We start from the raw sequence: 21,932 nt of genomic DNA, 5'->3' as shown, positions 1-21,932 counted from the left end.
TTTTTGTTTACTTATTTTATAACTTGAAAACATTATAAAAAAATCAAATATTACATTTGAAGGATTAAAAAACAATAGAATTTGCAAGTAAAATAAGAGTTAATCGATAAACTAGCTTATAAGTTAATTAAAATAATTAATTTGTTTTACAGTCAAATAAATGGAACACCTTATTCTATATCTTTCTTTTTGTCACACATCATCTATCTCTTCCCTTAGTATAGCTTTATTTAATTTACATTCCATAGTTATCCCGTTTCAGTTCCAATGAACGCCTAATGTCTACACTAGAGTGATTCATGGAGTCAAATACATTGAGTGTGTAAAACTTATAGATGAGCAAAAGAAGGCAAAATGATGATGGTTTAAGACCTTATAAGTAAAAATAAAATGCAAGGCTAATCTAAGTCCTTCCTTCACCGGTTCTTGTGGTCGATTCCAGTCTGGGAGTAATACTCCTTCAAAACCTTGGGCAGATAGAGAGGCAAGAGGAAGCCAAAGAGATTAAAAGACCAGAAAATGATATTAGCAATGGCAAGGCCTCTCCCAACGTAAAGCCTCCAACCATTGTCAGCATCCCCCTTGTAGACCTCACTCCTGAGCCAATCCAAGATGGTGAAGATCCTCCTGGCATTGTAGAAGGTTGGCACAAAAGCCCTTATCGGCGCCGAGAATTTGTGCGACGATGCCACCCCCTCCATGAACACCTGGCTCGCCAACAGAAACACGTGCGGCGCCGCCGCTTTTATCCCTTCCTTGTCCCCCTCGAACACTCCTTCCAGAATGTAGGCTATGGGGGCCAAGAGCCCTATGGTGGCCCCCACCCCCTCGTACAGTTTCAGGACCTTGCTTTCGGGGTTTATGGCGTTGGGAGAGGGCTCCAGAGAGGGGAAGGCCACCTTGGAGATGAAGTACATGTATATTAGGGAGAAGAACACGAACCCGAAGTCCTCCAGGCTCACCATGCCGCTCGCTGAGACCACTATTACTACTGCCAGCGAGTTTAGCTGGTTGAAGGACAGGATCCCTAGTGGGGACTGTTGTGGGGATGCTTTCTTGTTCTTGTTTAGCTCATTGGTCTTGAGGGGTTGTTGGTCTTGTTGTTCTTTGAACTCTAGTTCTTGATCCTTTGGGAGGGCTATGTCGCAGGCTGTTGGACCAACTCCACCTGACATGCTTGTGCAGATAGATAGATAGATTGAATGTTTTTGTGTGTGGATTGAAGTTTGAAGGACTATTGCATGGGGTGGTGGAGGCAAAGTATTGTTAGTTTTTTTGTTATGATGGGAATGTTGGTAAAGAAAGGAAGTGAAATGAGATTGGGGAGTTTTATCATGATGGGGTGGTTTTCGGGAGCGGAATGAAGGGCAAAGTTTCATGCTGGTGGTCATGACACTTCACAAATGGTAGGTTCACATCAGTTTAAGGTAACTTTGACCATGTTCCAAACTCTAGTTGTGACAACTGTCCTTGTCCTTGTTAATTCGGAATGTTGCACTTCTGCCACAAAATATGAATGTTTTATGTATATAAATTAGAAAATAAACCATTAATTTCTTTTACAAATACTTCTTTTATATATATCTATATATATATATAAACTATTTCATTAATCCTAAAAGTATTAAACATCCTGATAAAAATTCCTAAATATTTAAAAATCCTCTAAAATGATATGTAAATTTTACTAAAATATATTATTTTTTGGATGATTATGTTATTTGTAACGACCTACCATGATCATTATACTTATGAATCATCAATTAGTAGCGGATAAATAACTAACATACTTAAGATTAATATAATCACGATACCTAGATGTGTACAGTACAACATACATACATACACACACACACACACACATATATATATATATATATATATATATATATATATATATATACACACACGTAACTAAACAAAACAAATAAATATAAGTATATGTACAATAATCCAATTATGAAAATATAAATCTTAAGTTGTCAATCATGCAACATCTATATAATTGATTTCATTAGAGTAACCCAAAAGAATTCACAGGATACCATCCACCAAAAGAAACTTGTCTCTAGCTAACCCTACCTTACTTTTATAAAAGTCGTGATCATTATAGTCTAACCATCACAAAAACATGTAAGGATAAATTAGATTAAAAAAAAATACAACTTATTACAAGTATAAGAATAAAACATCTATATTAATCACTAATATGTAAACCAACCAAACAACATCTCATGACTCACATCATACAACAATTAACATAACATTAATAGGTTTGAAAGCTCAACACCCAAACAATTCAAACTTACACCCCAACCATACCATACAATAAAATATTCATACAATGAATATGAATAACATCAATTCAAACCACATCATATACATATATGACAACTAATACGTTGTCACACATTCACATACAGATATCTCTTACAACACTTGAGAAATTTGAGTGACTTGACTCTACCAAACCAATTCAATCGTTTTTCACATATTACATGTTTACTGAATCGACAACTAAACTCGGATACCAATTGTAATATTTTGAATTTTCAAGCCATATTATAATATTCTCAATTTTATTATCTTACTTATTTTTTAATAAATAATACTCGAAAATTTTAGTTACCATACTTGAATAATAAATAGAAATACAATGTTTTTTTAAAGTTATAATTTTTTTTACATTACTAAAATGAAAATATATGTAAAATTCTATTATATTATAATTTTTTTAATAAAAACCTAATTTTTTAGAATAATACTATTGTATTATTATAAAATATTCGAAATTTTCATAAGATTTTCTTTTAAAAAAAAAGTAAAAGGGTCAAAAATGTGTTGTAGAATTACTGCAACACGTCACTCTAAAGAAGTTGGTTGCAGGACATAAGTAAAAAGATAAAATAAGATTTTACATATATATATATATATATATTTAAATATATATAAATGCAGTGTTTTAAAACTCGGTTCGAACCAGTCAAACCGAAAACTGGTGGTTGAACCGAGTTGAACCAGTGATCAGGCCAGACGTGCAGGTGACTCGGTATGACTCGGTGTGACCCGGCTAAAAACATGGTTAAACCAGTGACTCGCGGGTCTCATGACCCAAACCGGGTCATCACTTTTTTTGGAAAAAATTTTTTTTAAACGGCGTCGTTTTTTTATTTAAAAAATAAAACCTTGAAATGTCTCTCCCATTTGCTGCACACTTAAGCTTCATCTTTGAGAACCCTAAGTTTTGTTTTTCAGTTTGATTTTAAGCCACAATCGCCGCACACAGCTGCATAGCCACAATCGTTATTCCGTCGGATCGTTGCACAGCTGCACCGCCGCACTGCTGCACCGCCGCACTGCTGCATAGCCACACAGCTGCACAGCCGCACCACTGCACGCCTACACCACCGCATAGTCGCACGCACCACCGCAGCATCACCGTGTCTGCTCAGCATCTCCCTAAGGTTTGGTTTTCAGTCATTGGAACGAGTGTTTTTTGAAAGATTTTAACTGGGTTGTTGCTGAAATCGTGTTTCATTTATTCAAATTGGGATCTTGGTGTTGATTGGAATTCGTTTTAAATATAGCGTCTTTCTCACCGGTGCATTCAATTGGAGGAAGGTTTAACATTTATGTGCGGGTTTAATTATGGAACGGAGAGGATGCATTTGGTAAATGAAAAAAAAAAAAAAAAAAGCAAAAGAAGCAAAGATTTTGTGCAGGAAAAAAAAGAAAGAAGATTGATGACATAGGGGGTTTCAGTACATATAATAATAATAAAGTTTTGCTATAAATAGTAATATAGGGGGTTTCAGGAGAAGGAATTGAGAAAAAGAAAGAATGTAGAAGGGAGGGAGGGAGGGAGAGAGAGAGAGAGAGAAAGAGAGGGAGAGAGAGAGAGAGAAAAACTGCGTGAATAGAGAGAGAGAGAGAGAAACTGCGTGAATATGAATGCTGAAACTGCGTGAATATGAATGCTGTTTTCCTTCATAAATCAGCGGCTATTTTTTCTTTCTAAGTTGTTGTTGAATAAAAATATGACTGTTAAATAGCTCTTACAGTTTCTGTACGAGTTCACTGCAAACCCCTGGCTTCCTTCAAGTCCCACATCTTCCCAAATAGGTATTCAATGTATTCAATGTCTTTGTCAGTATTAAGGTTTAGGTTTCCAAAGTTTGTTCCTTTTTATGCAAATGCAAGCTTCCACTCTCAATCTCTCAATCACGACGATGCTGTTGCCTCATTCAATTGCATGCTCCATATGCATCCTTCCCCACCTATCTTCCATTTTGGCCACATTTTGGGATCCCTCGTCAAGATGAACCATTACCCAACTGCTATTTTCCTTTCCAAACAATTGGAATTCAAAGGTATTACACCAAATATTGTTACTTTCAACATCCTCATCAACTGCTTCTGCCACCTCGGTCACATCAATTTTGCCTTTTCTGTGTTCGCCAAGATTCTCAAAATGGGATATAAGCCAAATGCAATTACCTTCAATACACTCATCAAAGGCTTCTGTCTTTGTGGTCAGCTTAGGAAAGCACTGCACTTTCATGATGACCTTAAAGCTCAAGGATTTCAGTTGGACCATGTTAGTTATGGGACTTTGATCAATGGTCTTTGTAAATCAGGAGAAACAAAGGCTGGCATAAAGTTACTCAAAAGGATTGAAGGGCATTCAATTAAGCCTAATGTGGTAATGTATAACACAATCATTGACAGCTTATGCAAAAATAAACTTGTTGCTGATGCCTGTAATTTGTATTCTGAAATGCTTGTCAAAAAGATTTCTCCGACTGTTGTCACTTTCAGTAGTTTAATGTATGGCTTTTGCATTATGGGTCATTTCAAAGAAGCAATTGCTTTTTTAAATGATATGAAATTGAAAAACATCAACCCAAATATTGTTACCTTTAACGTATTGGTTGATGCGTCATGTAAGGAAGGAAAGATAAAAGAAGCTAAAATTGTGATAGCTTCGATGGTAAAAGCAGGTGTGGAACCTGATGATATTACTTATAATACATTAATGGACGGATACTGCATGGTTAATGAAGTGAAAAAAGCAAAGCATGTATTCAACTCTATGTCCCAAATAGGAGTGGCACCTGATGTTTATAGCTATACTATCATGATTGATGGATTATGTAAGAAGAAAATGATAGATGAAGCCATCAATCTTTTTGAAGACATGCAACGCAAAAATATGATTCCTGATACAGTAACTTATAGTTCACTTATTGATGGTCTGTGCAAATCGGGAAGGATAGCTGATGTTTGGAATCTTGTTGATGAGATGCATGATAGAGGTCAACCTGGCCATATAATTACCTACAGTTCCTTATTGGATGCTTTATGCAAAAATGGTCATCTAGACAGAGCAATTGCATTATTCAAGAAAATGATTAATTGGAAAATTCAGCCAAATAAGTACACATACACAATACTTATTGATGGACTGTGCAAAGGTGGAAGACTTGAGAAAGCGCAAGAAGTTTTTCAGTATCTTTTGATTAAAGGCCATCATCTCAATGTCGTCACATATACTGCTATGATCAATGGACTTTGTAAAGTGGGGTTGTTTGATGAAGCATTGGACTTGCTGTCAATAATGGAAGAGAAAGGTTGCATCCCTAATGCTATAACTTTTGAAATAATTATTTCTGCTCTATTTGAAAAAGACGAGAATGATAAGGCAGAGGAGCTTCTCCGAGAAATGATTGCTAAAGGCTTATTGTAAGTGTTAAATCAGGTGAGATGCTTTCTAGTTACTAAAGAATAACTAGGTCATTTGATTTGTGACAAAAAATAGTTAGTCATTAATTCTCTTGATTCATATTAACTATACGTAACCTACTTTCAATTACTTATATATGCAAATGTGTTCCAATGAGTCCCCGGTCGGCTTCTCTAATCTGTCGATGGTTATTTCAATTTATTTTCATTCCAATTCCATCTAATGTGCTTCATCCTATGGATATGCAAACTGCACTATGATTTTCTCTTTTCTTCTCTATATTTGTTTGCAACTGTTCTCTCTCAATAACGAGTCCTCACTCTCAACTCTAATTTGACCTTTCTCACTTGGTTAAATAATACATAATAACTTATACATTTGGCCTATTTTCCAAATATGAAGGGGGCCCAAATCCCAAGGGTGAAAATTTTAAATTAGATCAGTTTCTACTCTTATTAATTTGCTTTTTCTATCATTCTATACTGGGACAATAATGAGGTAGATGAACCTTGTCGAATTACAAAATGGTCATGGCTTCTAGATTTGGGAGAGTTTCTTTTATGTATTGCTTTTGTTTTTTAATTTTAAGAGTTGGAACGTGAAAGGGTAATGCTGTCCTTGTGTTCTATTTTTGAATCAATTGATCCTTCAAGAAGAAAACGAAAGTTGATTCTTTGAGCTCTATAAGTGAGTTGGATATTGAATTTGAAGTTTGTAATGAGTGAATACAAAAAGTAAATTAGTTCTATATATAAATGTTCATATCGTTTATGTGATGCAGTTTGGTTGTTTCTACGTGCATATTGTTAGTTATCCATGTGAGCTAAGAGATAAACATTGTGCAATTTGCTCATGAAAATTTCCCCTTCACATTTTGTTTCCACCCAAATAAGTTTACAGAAACTTGTTCTGTTTTGTGAGTCTCAAAAAGAACAAACTTTGAATATCAAGTAACATATTATAGAGGGAGTAGCATTTCCGTTTTGGACTTGTTAATTCTTGAATGAACTAAGCGTGTTCATTTCTGTGATAAATCTTCTAATGCTTTTTGTAATGTTGAACTAGGTTCCTCTGCCAGAATAAAATTCTTTGGTGCAAATGATATACCAAATGTGGAAAACCTTGATCTCCAGATGTATAGAGACAAATGGCTGAACTCCTCATATGCAAGCTCATAATATATTCACCACCACCAACCAACATAACTACATGTAGGACTGATTTCTTCCCTGTACTGTCTCCATAGTTTGTGTTTTTGTTTTTAATTTAAGGTACAAGGTTTGCTTTTTATGTTAATTATGTTTTGGAAAAATGATAGAAGAAGGTACCAAACCCAGACTACACATTAGTCAGTGTGGCTGTACAACCTAATGTCTGTTTATAGATTTACAGTTTCATGGACAAATACAGAATGTAGCATTAGTTCCCTTTGCTTGTTATTTTATAATGTGTGGACTTGGAAAGCATAAGCTTGCACAAAATTTGATGAGTCCAACCAGATTACAGGGAGAGGGCAAAGCCTAATATATCCTGATGGCAACAAGCTCACAATCACACACAAGTATCAATCTAATTTAATAAAATCAACTGAAATTCATTGAAAGAATATTAAATTAACAGTAAAACTAACATGATCACACATGTATTAGGCTTCATCCGGAATTGCAATTATAAACTAAAATTAGTATATATATATATATATATATATATATATATATATATATAAACTAATTTGTATAAGTTTTCTCTAGTTTATTTTTCTAAATTTTATTTTTAATTTATTTATAAGCTAATTTTAACATATAAAAAAAATCATTTTGATTTCTTGTCTGAAAGTAATTTTGAAAAAAAAGTTATCTAGACATGCCCTTAATCCAATTTGTGGCGGAAGCTCCTTTCAATTTTGTAAAACAAAGAATTGAAGTCTACGGACCATTTTGTTTGTTTTCTCTACCCAATAACATTAAACTACCAAGTGTTGATTTCCTATTGCACAAAGCCAAGACCCCATATGAAAAGATAAGATTCATAGCCTTAAACCAAAACCAACCTCAGATCTTAATTCCTAATTCCGCTAGGACTTATTCTTCGAAGCACATTGCTAGATCCAACCTTCATCTCTCATTAAGTAATTAAATCACACACACTAGATGAGTTGCAAAATAAACTCCTTAAGCCCACCATTTCCATGCAAATTGTGTACCAAGAAATCGAAGTTTAGAAGAAGAAGAAGAAGCACTATCTTCTTTTCCTTTTCAAGTGAAAAACAGGAAAATACCATTTCCACAAGCATTGAACCCTCAACAACCGAGTCTTGCACTGTCAGTTTCAAGACAGAAAAGGGTTGCAAGCTTGGAATTTCAAGGTATCCTGACTTTGAGTATGATGCTGAAGGGGGAATAGGAACTGAGTTGGTGCGAAGGTCACAGAGAATTCAACCAAAAATGACCTTCCTGTTTCATTTGATCTTGAAACTTTGTATATTCCACCACTAAGAAGTTCTACAACCAAGTTTCTTGGATTGCCATTGCCACCATTTTTGAAGATTGATATAGTTCCACAAGCATTCCAAGGAAGTATTAACCAAGAATCTGGCAAGGTAAACATAAGTTATCGAGATTATACTTCAACTTCAAAGGATTGTGTATTATTGGTATGTTTGGATAAATTTTTCTATAATTCTTTTGAAAAAAGAAAATGAAAAAAAAAATAAATAAATTTTTTTACAAGATAAAACTAATTTATACATAAGCTTATGTATAATTTTTTAGAAAAATTATATTATAGAATTTTTACATATTAATTTATCTATAAGCTAATTTTAATTTCCTATTTTTTTTCTTTTAGAAGTAATTTTACAGAAATTTATTCAAACAAATGCTATGTGTACAACTTTTAGTGACCCTAATTAATGGTTAGCTGCGTGTTTGTTTCAAATTTTCTTTTAGGACTGATTTTAGAGAAAGATGAGTGAAATACAATAGTTTAATAGACATTGATTATCTGTGAAAATTTTATACCACTAATCATTCAAAAATCATTTGTCGCTTCTATAACAGTTATAATAAAAGTCAATAAATTTACTCTCTATATATTAATTTGCGATAAAATAACAATATAAAATGAATTTACACTATCAAAGTTAATTAGAGAAACTTCTGCATTGTAAAGGCAAAAACAGTTGGTCAAGCATGATCTTATTTTAATTTGCCAAAGGTGTCTCTCTAATTAGTTTAGTTCCATGTATAACCACCCAATTAATGATATGGTTGCTTCGGTTTTTTTTTTTTTTTATAATTTTTTTTAAAAGGTTGATCTTGAGTTCAAGGCCAGATTCATTTTTTCTGCTGGTAGTCTCTATAAGGCTGCCCCACTGCTGGTGAAGACAGTGTTGACATCTGAAGAATCAAAGGGCATTGTGAAGAGTGGAAGAGGCAAGAGATTGGATAAAGAGGGAAAATGCAGACTGGTTGGTGTGGCAAAAGTTGATCCTATTGATGATTTCCTTATGAATTCCTTTCTTGGTCTTCCAACTGAGTGCCTTGCTGACTTAAAGGCTGTAATCTCCATTTCTTCCTCATCTTAAGATCTCATCACTAAACTTTGACATTTGTTGAAGTCTAGTTAGAGTCTGTTTATGTACATTTTTCCAAAAGTAAAAGTTAGAAGAAGAAAAAAATGTAATAAACTTTTTTAAAAATTAAAATTACTTTATGTATAAATTAATTTGTAAAAACTCTTTTTTATTAACTTCTTCAAACTCATGTTTTTTATTCACGCATTACCTAATTTTAGTTTATAAAAAAATTCATTTTTTTTTTTTGAGTTAGAAGTACTTGAGAGTAGTATATTCAACCACATACTTATATTTGTTACATCCAAGTTGGAAAATCATTGTGAATTGGGAAGTAGTTCAAGATGATGTGATGTAGTGAACAGTTAAATTGAACTAGTTTACCCAATATTTCAGCCTTGTGGCCTGACAACCATGCGTAACACTATAAGTAAAGCAATTATAAATGTACTCAAAAAAAGAAAATGAACTCTAATCAAATATCCTTAAACTTTTGTTATCTTCATGTGTTTTTAACACTATTTTTCAAGGACTGATTTCGTGTATAAAGGAGATACTGAAAGATTGTCACACGTTTATTTATATATATATATATATATATATATATATATATATATATATATATATATAAATATAAATCTATACGTACATACATGAATTGCTCTTGGAATGTTTTACTTTACTGATTTAATTATACATATATATTTGACATAGCTGGTTGATAACTTTTGCATGAGATCAATTTTAAATTTTTCATATTTGATAGAGATGGACATCCGGCATAAACTAACAAGAAGATTAATTGGAGCTCAAAATAAAAAATAAAAAAATTGAAATTTAATTTGTTTTTTCCTGACAAGATTGGAAAGAATATTTAAGCTTTAAAAAGTGATAAAAAAAATTACTTTTAAGAGATTTTTACATAAATAAAAGTTGATTTGTAATCGGTCACGATCATAAAATGTATTTGTTCAACTTTTTCTTTTCTTCTCATAATTAATAAGTAATTCGTGCTTACGCACAACTATTTTTCTTTTCCTATTATTTATGAAATAAATATTATTTAAAAATTTGTATATTAGAATTAGACTTCTAAATAAAAATGTCTTTTTTTTTAGATATATATTTCTATCGCATGTAAGACAAATTACTTATGTAATTATATGATAGATTAAAGTATGATTACACATAAAAAAATTATTTTTATTTATAAAAAAATTATTTTAAAATATTAATATTTAATTTGTAAATAATTATAATAAATAAAAAAATTAAATAAAAGTTAAAAAAATTCTTATAAACCTTTGAAGAAAATTTTTTAAAAACATTCTTGCACAGATATATGTTTGTATCTAATATATAGGGAGTGATTATTTTTTATTATGTGGCATTTTTAAGTTTTAAGAAAGAATTTGGTGACATTAGAGTTTAGATTAAAGATTTAATTAAAAAATAAAATATTCCTTCTTATTATAATTTTGTTAGGGTTTCAAAAAAAATTAATTAAAAAAGTTAAAAAAAAAACTAAAGAGAAAAAGTTACTAAAAAGATTTTAGTAACCTCAACTTTTACATGTGATGAAATATAGAGAAATCTAATTATATAAATTTACCTATTTCATTTATATTTATACTATTAATAAAAGAGATACCCTATTTTTATATACACAAATTTTAGGCTAATTTATCCTTGTAACTAACTCTAAATCACTTTTTCTTTCATTATCTTTAATCTATTTATTTCTTTTTTCTACTTCAAAGATGTTTGGTTTCCAAATCTCATTAAATAATCACTCATTATTTTATTTTTTATAACTAGAGAGTACCTCTTTTTTCTAGTATGTATAGTAGTTATTAAAAGGACTTTAGTAACTCCAATTTTTTTATACATGACATAATACAGAAAGTGTATTTATGTAAATTTGCTAGTCTGGTAGATTAAAAATTGGTTGAAATGTCTTTTTTATTTTTATAGTTTCACTTTATTTTATCTTTTTAGTTTCTATAATTTAAAATATGTTAAAATATTATTTAGTCTCTATAATATCACTTACATTACCTTTTAGTTCCTATACTTTTAAGTCTCTATACTTGTAGTTTTTTTAATCTTTTAATCTCTATCATTAATTTTTTTGTTGTTGTAATGTTATCTTTTTCGTGTTGATGTAACCAAGATATTAATTTAATTTTGTGTATTAATTTGATGTCAATTTTATTTTGTTAGAGTTATTCTAAATTAGATCTCTTGATACTTCATGTCTCTTTTGTACCCTCACATGTAACATGCATAGTTGAAACACTTTTTTATTCTCATGAAATTAAAGATTTTTATCACATCAACACAAAGTTATAAAAAAATTAACGATATGAACTAAAAAGATCTACTTTTAACTATAGGAACTAATTCAATTGTGTCTCTGATGTCAATTTTATTTTGTTAGCATTACTCTAAATTAGATTTCTCAATACTTCATGTCACTTTCGTATGAACCTTCACGTCTGACATCAATTATTGAGACACTTTTTCTATTCTCACAAAATTAAAAACTTTAACCACGTCAACACAACATTAGAAAATAATTATCAATATGAATTAAAAAGATTTACCTTAAACTATATGAACTAAAAAATATTGAAAAGGATAAATATAAAGAATAAAAAATTTGTTTTAAACTATAAAAACTATAAAATAAGATAAGTAATAAAACTATAAATATTAAAAAATATGTTAATCATTGGAATAAATGTTTTTAGTGTTAGTACTTATCTATGATTTGTTTGGTTTGGTAAACATACTTGTTTTCATGCATCCGTTATGGTGTTAAATTCATAATTTGGCTCGTGTCTTCTATGCTTTGATCATGATTTTATTATTATGTTGTAAGCTTGTAAATGACAAAATCTATTGTGGATAAACAATACATCAAAAGTGTCATTTATGAGGATTTTACTCTATATATGTATAAAAAAATTCGTTTATTTCATGAATAAATTTATCTAAACATATCACATTCAATAACTCATGTTTTACATTAAATTTTAATGATTCAACAGTTGAATTTAAAGTTCTTAATATATAGACCAAGTCTACAACTCTTTAAAAAATTTAAAAATTATTTGATATTTCATTTCATTGATTTAAATGGTCGGATAATCATAAAATCATTTTATACGTTGATTTGAAGTAATAAAATGAGTATCAAATGATTTTCAAAATTTGTAGACTTGATCTATGCATTAAAAACTTTGAATTCAATGGTTGGATCATTGAAATTTAATGAAAATTTAGGTAAATTTATTCATAGAATATACGAATCCCTTCTTTTATATATATATATATATATATATATATATATACACGTTATTAATGTGAAGTATTTATTGATTTTGTGGATGATTATCACTAAAAACTTCAACTCTCCATTTTTGTTAAAATCTCATATTTCAATTACATTTTTTTTATTCATAATATCCAAGCATGAGATCATATTTTTTTTAAAAAAAATTGAATCATAATTTTACTTAAATTAATGACTTATTAATTTTTTTTATAAAATATTTAATCATATACACGATCAACTATTGAACCAAATATTGAACATAATATACATGATATATGTTCTTTAACTATAAATCATGGTTTGGTCTTCAATTTAAGCATGAAGTTGTGACTAAAAGTACTATTCTAGCTTGATAACATTAATCTAGTAAGAATGAGTTATACCTTTTTATTAGACAAAAAATAATTAAATTATGTAATTTTTTAAATTATCAATAATTAAAAATAGTTTTATTGTATCTCTTCTAAAGTTTCTTTATATTACTCACACATCCTCTCTAATTTTTAAGTGAATACACTGATCTCTCTTATTTATTTATTTAAATAACACATATTTCTTTATAAAATAACAATAATTATACATTATTAATAAAAAAGAATTATTCAAATAACAGTGTGTACTTTAATCATTAAAAACTGTAGTAGTGTATTACAAAACACTACCCTAGCCACATGAAGTATCACTACCCATGCCCCAATATCTTCTTATTTTTATTTTTTTTATGCTATTTCGTTTACTTAGTTCATCCTACAATGGTGTAGTTACTTTTTCAACAAAATGAACCAAGAGATGCAGACATCCTATATTAGGCTTATCATACTCACAAGTCACAATTCTCTATTTTTGACTCCTTCACATGTAAAATACCAACAAAATAAAGAAAAAAAGTCACTAAATGAGTATGTAGTCCAGACATAGAGATATACTTTTTTCAAAAAAAAAAAATCAGAAACATATCATAACTAAGGGGTGAGATTTTTCTAAAAAAAAAAAACTTAAAGAATCATGAACATAATGCAGAAATAAAGAATAAACACATATTAGTGTATTCTCAAATTCACTTCTATTTTCTTTTTCTTTTTCACATGTTATCATAGAAGAAATGAGTAGATTTTAAAAACTAGGTGAACAACATTTTTCTAAATTTTAATTATATAAATCGTGTTTCTGTTTAAACTAATATAATATGAAAGTATCTGTAAGGGGTATATTCAGCAGTTAGAAAACCAAATCAAACGCAAACTGCGTGAATATGAATGCTGTTTTCCTTCATAAATCAGCGGCTATTTTTTCTTTCTATGTTGTTGTTGAATAAAAATATGACTGTTAAATAGCTCTTACAGTTTCTGTACGAGTTCACTGCAAGCCCTTCCTGGCTTCCTTCAAGTCCCACATCTTCCCAAATAGGACTTCAATGTCTTTGTCAGTATTAAGGTTTAGGTTTCCAAAGTTTCTTCCTTTTTATGCAAATGCAAGCTTCCACTCTCAATCTCTCAATCACGACGATGCCGTTGCCTCATTCAATCGCATGCTCCATATGCATCCTTCCCCACCCATCTTCCATATTGGCCACATTTTGGGATCCCTCGTCAAGATGAAGCATTACCCAACTGCTATTTCCCTTTCCAAACAATTGGAATTCAAAGGTATTACACCAGACCTTGTTACTTTGAGCATCCTCATCAATTGCTTTTGCCACCTTGGTCACATCAATTTTGCCTTTTCTGTGTTCGCCAAGATTCTCAAAATGGGATATAAGCCAAATGCAATTACCTTCAATACACTCATCAAAGGCTTATGTCTTTGTGGTCAGCTTAGGAAAGCACTGCACTTTCATGATGACCTTAAAGCTCAAGGATTTCAGTTGGACCATGTTAGTTATGGGATTTTGATCAATGGTCTATGTAAATCAGGAGAAACAAAGGCTGGCATAGAGTTACTCAAATGGATTGAAGGGCATTCAATTAAGCCTGATGTGGTAATGTATAGCACAATCATTGACAGCTTATGCAAAAATAAACTTGTTACTGATGCCTATAATTTGTATTCTGAGATGCTTGTCAAAAAGATTTCTCCGAATGTTGTCACTTTCAATAGTTTTATGTATGGCTTTTGTGTTATGGATCATTTCAAAGAAGCAATTGCTTTGTTAAATGATATGAAATTGAAAAACATCAACCCAGATATTTATACCTTTAACATATTGGTTGATGCATTATGTAAGGAAGGAAAGATAAAGGAAGCTAAAATTGTGATAGCTTCAATGGTAAAAGCAGGTGTGGAACCTGATGTTATTACTTATAATACATTAATGAACGGATATTGCATGGTTAATGAAGTGAAAAAAGCAAAGCATGTATTCAACTCTATGTCCCAAATAGGAGTGGCACCTGATGTTTATAGCTATACTATCATGATTGATGGATTATGTAAGAAGAAAATGATAGATGAAGCCATCAATCTTTTTGAAGACATGCAACGCAAAAATATGATTCCTGATACAGTAACTTATAGTTCACTTATTAATGGTCTGTGCAAATCGGGGAGAATAAATGATGTTTGGGATCTTGTTGATGAGATGCACGATAGAGGTCAACCTGCCAATATAATTACCTACAATTCCTTATTGGATGCTTTATTCAAAAATGGTCATCTAGACACAGCAATTGCATTATTCAAAAAAATGATTAGTTGGAGAATTCAGCCAAATAAGTACACATACACAATACTTATTGATGGACTGTGCAAAGGTGGAAGACTTAAGAAAGCGCAAGAAGTTTTTCAGTATCTTTTGATTCAAGGTCATCATCTCAATGTCTCGACATATAGTGTTATGATCAATGCACTTTGTAAAGTGGAGTTGTTTGATGAAGCATTGGCCTTGCTGTCAATAATGGAAGACAATGATTGCATGCCTAATGCTATAACTTTTGAAATAATTATTTCTGCTCTATTTGAAAAAGACGAGAATGATAAGGCAGAGGAACTTCTCCGAGAAATGATTGCTAGAGGCTTATTGTAAGTGTTAAATCAGGTGAGATGCTTTCTAGTTACTAAAGAATAACTAGGTCATTTGATTTGTGACAAAAAATAGTTAGTCATTATTTCTCTTGATTCATATTAACTATACGTAACCTATTTTTAATCACTTATATATGCAAATGTGTTCCAATGAGTTGGCAGTCGGCTTCTCTGATCTGCCGATGGTTATTTCAATTTATTTTCATTCCAATTCCATCTAATGTGCTTCATCCTATGGATATGCAAACTGCACTATGATTTTCTCTTCTCTTCTCTATATTTGTTTGTAACTGTTCTCTCTCATTAATGAGTCTCTCACTCTCAACTCTAATTTGACCTTTCTCACGTTAAATAATACATAAATAACTTACACATTTGGGCCTATTTTTCACATATGAAGGGAACCCAAAACCCAAGGGTGAAAATTTTCAATTAGATCAACCTTGTCAAATTACAAAATGATCATGGCTTCTAGATTTGGGAGAGTTTCTTTTATGTATTGCTTTTGTTTTTTAATTTTAAGAGTTGGAACGTGAAAGGGTAATGATGTGCTTGTGTTATATTTTTGTATCAATTGATCCTTCAAGAAGGAAACGAAAGTTGATTCTTTGTGCTCTATGAGTGAGTTGGATATTGAATTTGAAGTTTGTAATGAGTGAATACAAAAAGTAAATTAGTTCTATGTATAAATGTTCATATTGTTTATGTGATGCAGTTTGGTTGTTTCTACGTGTGTATTGTTAGTTATCCATGTGAGCTAAGAGATCAACATTGTGCAATTTGCTCATGGAAATTCCCCCTTCACATTTTGTTTCCACCCAAATAAGTTTACAGAAACTTGTTCTGTTTTGTGAGTCTCAACAAGAACAAACTTTGAATGTCAAGTAACATATTATAGAGGGGGTAGCATTTCTGTTTTGGACTTGTTAATTCTTGAATGAACTAAGCGTGTTCATTTCTGTGATAAATCTTCTGATGCATTTTGTAGTGTTGAACTAGGTTCCTCTGCCAGAGTAAAATTCTTTGGTGCAAGTGATATACCAAATGTGGAAAACCTTGATCTCCAGATGTATAGACAAATGGCTGAACTCCTCATATGCAAGCTTATAATATATTCACCACCACCAACCAACAGAACTACAAGTAGGACTGATTTCTTCCCTGTACTGTTTCCATAGTTTGTGTCTTTGTTTTTAATTTAAGGTACAAGGTTTGCATTTTATGTTAATTATGTTTTGGAAATATGATAGAAGAAGATACCAAACCCAGACTACACATTAGTCAGTGTGGCTTTACAAACTAATGTCTGTTTATTGTTTTTCAGTTTCATGGACAAATACAGAATCCAGCATTAGTTCCCTTTGCTTGTTATTTTATAATGTGTGGACTTGGAAAGCATAAGCTTGCACAAAATTTGATGAGTCCAACCAGATTACAGGGAGAGAGCAAAGCCTAATATATCCTGATGGCAACAAGCTCACAATAACACACAAGTATCAAACTAGTTTAATAAAATCAACTGAAATTCATTGAAAGAATATTAAATTAATAGTAAAACTAACATGATCACAAATGTATTAGGCTTCATCCGGAATTGCAATTATTTGTCCAGAATTTTACAACAATTGATTAATTTAATGATTCTTTCCAGAATTTGTTATCTAGGGAAATATCATCGGTGGTAAAGGAGAGAATATTAAATTTTAAAAGAGAGATAGAGAGTCTTTGAAATGTGAGGCTCTTGAATTAATCTGTAATTCGTGTGTAAAAAGAAAGGTTTTTTACAAGGAAAAAAGTGAAAGATGATGAATTTTAACCATGAAGCTACAACCCTGTCAAAATACTGTATGGTAAAAGCAAAATTGCTGATGTAGCAGTGTTATAACCTGCACTTTAAATTCAATATATTTTTATATAAATAGTGACTTTTGACAAGTTCAAATGGTGGTACAATTCTTATTAATTGGTTGCTCTTGTTTTAGCTTAATATGCATTGCATACACACAACTGCTAGTTGCGGGAACTGGATAGCATTGTTGTATATAAGAATTAACCGCAAACTCATGCATAGACTTGCTTAAAATATGACTTTTGATATGAATGGGAATCAATTGTTTGTAGTTTAATATTTAGGAATACATAGTTTATCTTGATGTAGTCTTGTTAATCATTTTATTCTAGATTTTAATTTTCTCATGTTTATGGCAGTTATTTTATAGTTCAGCAAGGACCAATAGTTCTATGTTTTTATATTAAACATGTTTATATATCTTATTTAGCTGTAATGGATATTTCATACTTTTTTCAAAAATTTGAACACTTTATCGATACGTATCACTAATAAATATTGGTAAAGTATCTGAAAGTATCAAAATTGAATAAATTTTTTATAATATTTTTAAAGGCTAGTAGGATACTTCATTAACATGTATCGGTGAAGTATCCAAGAGTATCGTGTCGGATACGTATCGGATACGAATACGTGAAGTAAATTGAAGTATCCGTGCTTTATAGGTTTTCATCTATTTCTGTAACTTAATCTGAATCTCTTTCCTATGTGATTTTATGCACAGCAGTATTTTTTTTAAATATAAAATTGTAAATTTATTGAGCTATTATATCACTGTTTCTTTACTTAATATAGTGAACTAACAAAGTAGGTGCAAAAATTATTGCACTTTCTTTGGTTTGCTTCTTATAGGTTGGTGAACTCACAGGTTTGTTAACATCTGATTTGGGTTCTCTTAAAGATATTGTCAGTGAGAATGTCTCAAGGGATCGTGGATTCAGGGCATTATCTGAGGCAAGCAACTCTACATCAATGAGAAGTGAGCTTTATATTTCCTATATTTAAGCATGTGTATGGTTCATTCCATTTTCACTTTGTTGGGTAGACTTTCCTTCATTTCTTGAGGAGTGGAATTTGTACCACAAATTTATTGTTTAATTCTTTTTTTCTCACTTATTTATACTCATGCATGTTTTAGTTTGCATTTTTCTGCCCACGTTCATTTGTGTGATTGCTTCTATTTTCTTTGTTCTTGTAGGTCATTGGAACAATATTCATACTTTTTTCTTTATCCCCACAACTGGCACCCATTCTGGGTGTTCTGATGCTTGCAGTTTCCATTTCAATCGGTAAGTTTTCATTGTATCTGATGATATCAATTCAATTCATTTTCAACATTGTCGTGGTCTATTATAAAATGCAGAAATATTATCACCTATCTTATTCACCCTTTCTTAAATGTAAGAGATTTAATAATTTCATAGGTAGCTTATATATGCAGGCTGAGAGTTGTATGTATCTTGAATTATAAATACATTGTGATAGTAATTTGTTAAAAAAAAATTGGGTCATGCTATTTGTCATTTCATGCATTCTTCCCTGATGCTAATTCTTTTTGGTTCTCTGAAGCTGTCTACAAGAGATCTACTTTGCTGGTTTTTAAAGCACATGGGATGGCCCAAGCATCTATATCTGATTGTGTAACAGAAACATTTTCTGCTATTCGAACAGTGAGTTCCCAATAGTTTGTGTTCTATGACAAATATTTGTCTTATGTATTGCAATGGCCTGGTTTTATAATCCACAGCTGAAACAGTGGCATGCTTGCTTACAGGTAAGATCCTTTGGTGGTGAAAAGCGCCAAATGTTTTCATTTGCTAGCCAGGTAAGGTTATTTAAAGAAGGACCAATAGCTAATTTCATAAAGGGTGTGACATCCTCTAGATACTTTCATGTTAATTATTTGTTCCGTGCAGGTTCTATCTTTCCAATCAAGTGGGATAAAGCTTGCAAGTTTCAAATCTGCAAATGAATCCTTGACTAGAGTTGCTGTTTATATTTCTTTAACAGCATTATATGTTCTTGGAGGAAGCAAGGTTAAGGCGGTAAGTAATTCTAGCTTTTGAAACTTTTGTCTTTTCTCTATAATATTATGACAAATCTAGTAATGGTCTTTTCTTTCCTTTCCTTCTACAACAGATATTGACAATCATGACTGTTGCTACTTATTTGCATTCTTTCTTTTAAGTTCTGATATATTATCCTTATGATCATATACATCTTTCTCTTATTATTTTCTTACAAGAATTTTCTACCACTGAAATCATTCTTGAATATTTCTGAGTTGCTCTTAATTCTTGTTTAGGGCGAGCTCTCTGTTGGAACCATGGCATCTTTTATTGGATATACTTTCACTTTAACATTTGCTGTAAGCTAGTTGAGTTGTTGACCTTCTGTTTTACTTTATTTTATATTTTTCATCCTCTGTCCTATCTGATATTATGTCTTTTAGGTTCAAGGATTGGTTAATACTTTTGGAGATCTTCGTGGAACTTTGGCTGCTGTTGAGAGGATCAACTCTGTTTTGTCTGGAGCTCCAGTTGATGATGCCCTTGCTTATGGCTTAGAAAGAGAACTGAAACAAAAAACAATGGATGATGAAAGCTATAAATTGGTCTTATCTAATATTTCTACTGAGAATAACCAAAAGAATTATTTACATTACATGTCAGCTCTTAAAACATCAAGCAATTTGTGTAACTTAGCTTGGTCTGGAGATATTTGTCTTGAAGGTAGTTTTTTGAATTTTGTTTGTATCCCTTGTGATGTGTTGTCTTAATGCACGGCTTATTTAGTAATGTATACTTTTTTTTTCCTTCTCTTTCAATGACTATGCTCATATTATGCTGCAGACGTATATTTCTCTTATCCTTTAAGGCCAGATGTGGAAATCTTAAATGGCCTAAATTTAAGGCTAAAATGTGGAACTGTAACTGCTCTGGTGGGTCCTAGTGGTGCCGGAAAAAGTACAGTAGTACAGTTATTGTCTCGTTTTTATGAGGTTTGATTTCTGTTTCTTATGTTGTAAGATGAAATTTCATTGATTTTGTCTTGAAAATACATTCATCAAGTAAATTTTATTTCTGCAGCCTACAAGAGGTTGTATAACAGTTGCAGGAGAGGATGTCCGAACATTTGACAAAAGTGAATGGGCCCAGGTTGTCTCTATTGTAAATCAAGTAAGGAATAAGGAGAAAAAAAAAAAAGAATCTTCATGTTTGATATTAAACAATTGCTTCATTTATTTGTAAATAATACATATTACAGGAGCCTGTTCTGTTTTCGGTGTCTGTTGGAGAAAATATAGCATATGGGCTTCCAGATGAAGATGTTTCTAAAGAAGATGTGATTAAGGCAGCGAAAGCTGCAAATGCTCATGACTTTATAATTTCACTTCCACAAGTTGGTTTGTCTTCTAGGTATGCAGATGCTTTTATGTACTACAGTTATAATAGATAAGTTGTGTTCTTATTGTTCATCTTTTCTGGAAAGGGCTATGATACACTTGTTGGCGAGCGTGGAGGTCTACTGAGTGGAGGACAGAGACAGGTACAGTGGAGTTCACATATAAGACCCTTTTCCTTGGATGGCAATAGCATTTTACATGCGAACCCATTAGAAGGTTCTTGAGTCTTGGTTCTAAATTGCAGAGAATTGCTATTGCCCAAGCTCTCCTAAAGAATGCTCCTATCCTTATACTTGACGAGGTGCTGTTATTTGTTTAATATTGCAACCGTTTCTGCTGTATTATTGTTGCGTCACCACTACTTTCACCATATTTCTGTCATTCTCATTTAACTCGCTCAATGAATGTTTTATTTATAGGCAATTGTTAATATATTAACTTATATTTTTAGACAGAATACACTAACAATATACATTAAAATTTTAAGGGGGAAAAATACCATCTCTTTATTTTAATTAATTTATGAGTTATTACAGTAATTCAATATATAAATTAAAAAATAAATTGATTTCACTTTTCTCTCCTCAGCATTCAGCAGCTGCCTCAATCATGTTGCCACGAAAACCACGTCCTCAACCTTCCAATCATCTTACATTGTTTTCCTCCATTCAATAAAGGGAAATATTGTTGAGAAATTATTTTATAATTTAAAATTTAAATTAAATATTTAATCTAATTAATATTTGTTTTTTTTTTTTATACTCTAACGTTCCAAAAACTAAAGCAGTTGGGATTTTTCACTCTAACCAAGTCCACGTTTTGTTTCAAATTAGTTAGCACAAGTACGTCACTTATTTTACTGTTCCTGGAAAACTTGTAAAACAAATTTTAAAACTGGTGCACGTACTCTTATTGTTGAAAAAAGGTATTTAATAGTGCCTATATATATATATATCAGTAGGTGAGGAAAACAGATACGAAAAAAAATACACAACTTCA

General features: G+C 31.2%; 3 protein-coding genes and 1 pseudogene across 11 annotated transcripts; 3 read left to right on the top strand and 1 right to left on the bottom strand.

Annotated features, from left to right (window-relative positions):
- Nucleotides 1–293: 293 nt before the first annotated feature.
- Nucleotides 294–1,402, bottom strand: LOC109801516 (uncharacterized). The gene has a single exon (XM_020362599.3). The coding sequence runs from the start codon at nt 1,389–1,391 to the stop codon at nt 417–419; it is 975 nt and encodes a 324-aa protein (XP_020218188.2). The 5' UTR covers nt 1,392–1,402; the 3' UTR covers nt 294–416.
- Nucleotides 1,403–3,152: 1,750 nt separating this feature from the next.
- On the top strand, nt 3,153–7,232 carry LOC109800747 (uncharacterized). Its single transcript, XM_029271516.2, has 3 exons — nt 3,153–3,464; nt 4,062–5,758; nt 6,809–7,232. Exon 2 carries the CDS (start codon nt 4,130–4,132, stop codon nt 5,744–5,746), a length of 1,617 nt encoding a protein of 538 aa, XP_029127349.2. The 5' UTR covers nt 3,153–3,464; nt 4,062–4,129; the 3' UTR covers nt 5,747–5,758; nt 6,809–7,232.
- A 311-nt stretch (nt 7,233–7,543) lies between these two features.
- Nucleotides 7,544–9,518, top strand: LOC109800748 (uncharacterized; annotated as a pseudogene). Its single transcript, XR_014434181.1, has 2 exons — nt 7,544–8,342; nt 9,054–9,518. The product of XR_014434181.1 is annotated as an uncharacterized LOC109800748 (transcript).
- Nucleotides 9,519–13,866: 4,348 nt separating this feature from the next.
- Nucleotides 13,867–21,375, top strand: LOC109800080 (ABC transporter B family member 28). 8 transcript variants are annotated; one of them, XM_083075594.1, is made up of 14 exons: nt 13,868–15,675; nt 16,667–16,821; nt 18,396–18,481; nt 18,726–18,816; nt 19,097–19,197; nt 19,302–19,352; nt 19,444–19,572; nt 19,833–19,895; nt 19,980–20,259; nt 20,380–20,528; nt 20,617–20,706; nt 20,795–20,929; nt 21,020–21,076; nt 21,178–21,375. In XM_083075594.1, the coding sequence occupies exons 1-14, from the start codon at nt 14,072–14,074 to the stop codon at nt 21,250–21,252; spliced, it is 3,066 nt and encodes a 1,021-aa protein (XP_082931720.1). In that variant the 5' UTR covers nt 13,868–14,071; the 3' UTR covers nt 21,253–21,375. The 8 variants fall into 8 exon arrangements, with proteins under 8 accessions (XP_082931723.1, XP_082931720.1, XP_082931729.1 ...); XM_083075607.1 differs by having other exon boundaries at nt 13,869–15,675; nt 20,795–20,946; XM_083075612.1 differs by having other exon boundaries at nt 14,164–14,303; nt 14,471–15,675; nt 21,020–21,375.
- The last annotated feature ends 557 nt before the right edge of the window (nt 21,376–21,932 follow it).

The sequence above is a fragment of the Cajanus cajan genome, chromosome 1, assembly GCF_000230855.2.
Source record: "Cajanus cajan strain Asha chromosome 1, NIPB_CcT2T_4, whole genome shotgun sequence".
Taxonomy (NCBI): domain Eukaryota; kingdom Viridiplantae; phylum Streptophyta; class Magnoliopsida; order Fabales; family Fabaceae; genus Cajanus; species Cajanus cajan.
Note: the sequence above shows the minus strand (reverse complement) of the source record. Positions and strands in the feature narration are given on the sequence as shown.

Bases quoted from the DNA above. Each gene is read 5' to 3' on its own strand.
- LOC109801516 (XM_020362599.3), bottom strand. From the start codon at position 1,391: ATGACCACCAGCATGAAACTTTGCCCTTCATTCCGCTCCCGAAAACCA.
- LOC109800747 (XM_029271516.2), top strand. From the start codon at position 4,130: ATGTATTCAATGTCTTTGTCAGTATTAAGGTTTAGGTTTCCAAAGTTT.
- LOC109800080 (XM_083075589.1), top strand. From the start codon at position 14,072: ATGTCTTTGTCAGTATTAAGGTTTAGGTTTCCAAAGTTTCTTCCTTTT. The intron at 19,896-19,979 runs GTAAGCTAGTTG...TATGTCTTTTAG, and splicing joins CTTTCACTTTAACATTTGCT to GTTCAAGGATTGGTTAATAC. The intron at 20,930-21,019 runs GTTGGTTTGTCT...TTTTCTGGAAAG, and splicing joins TTATAATTTCACTTCCACAA to GGCTATGATACACTTGTTGG.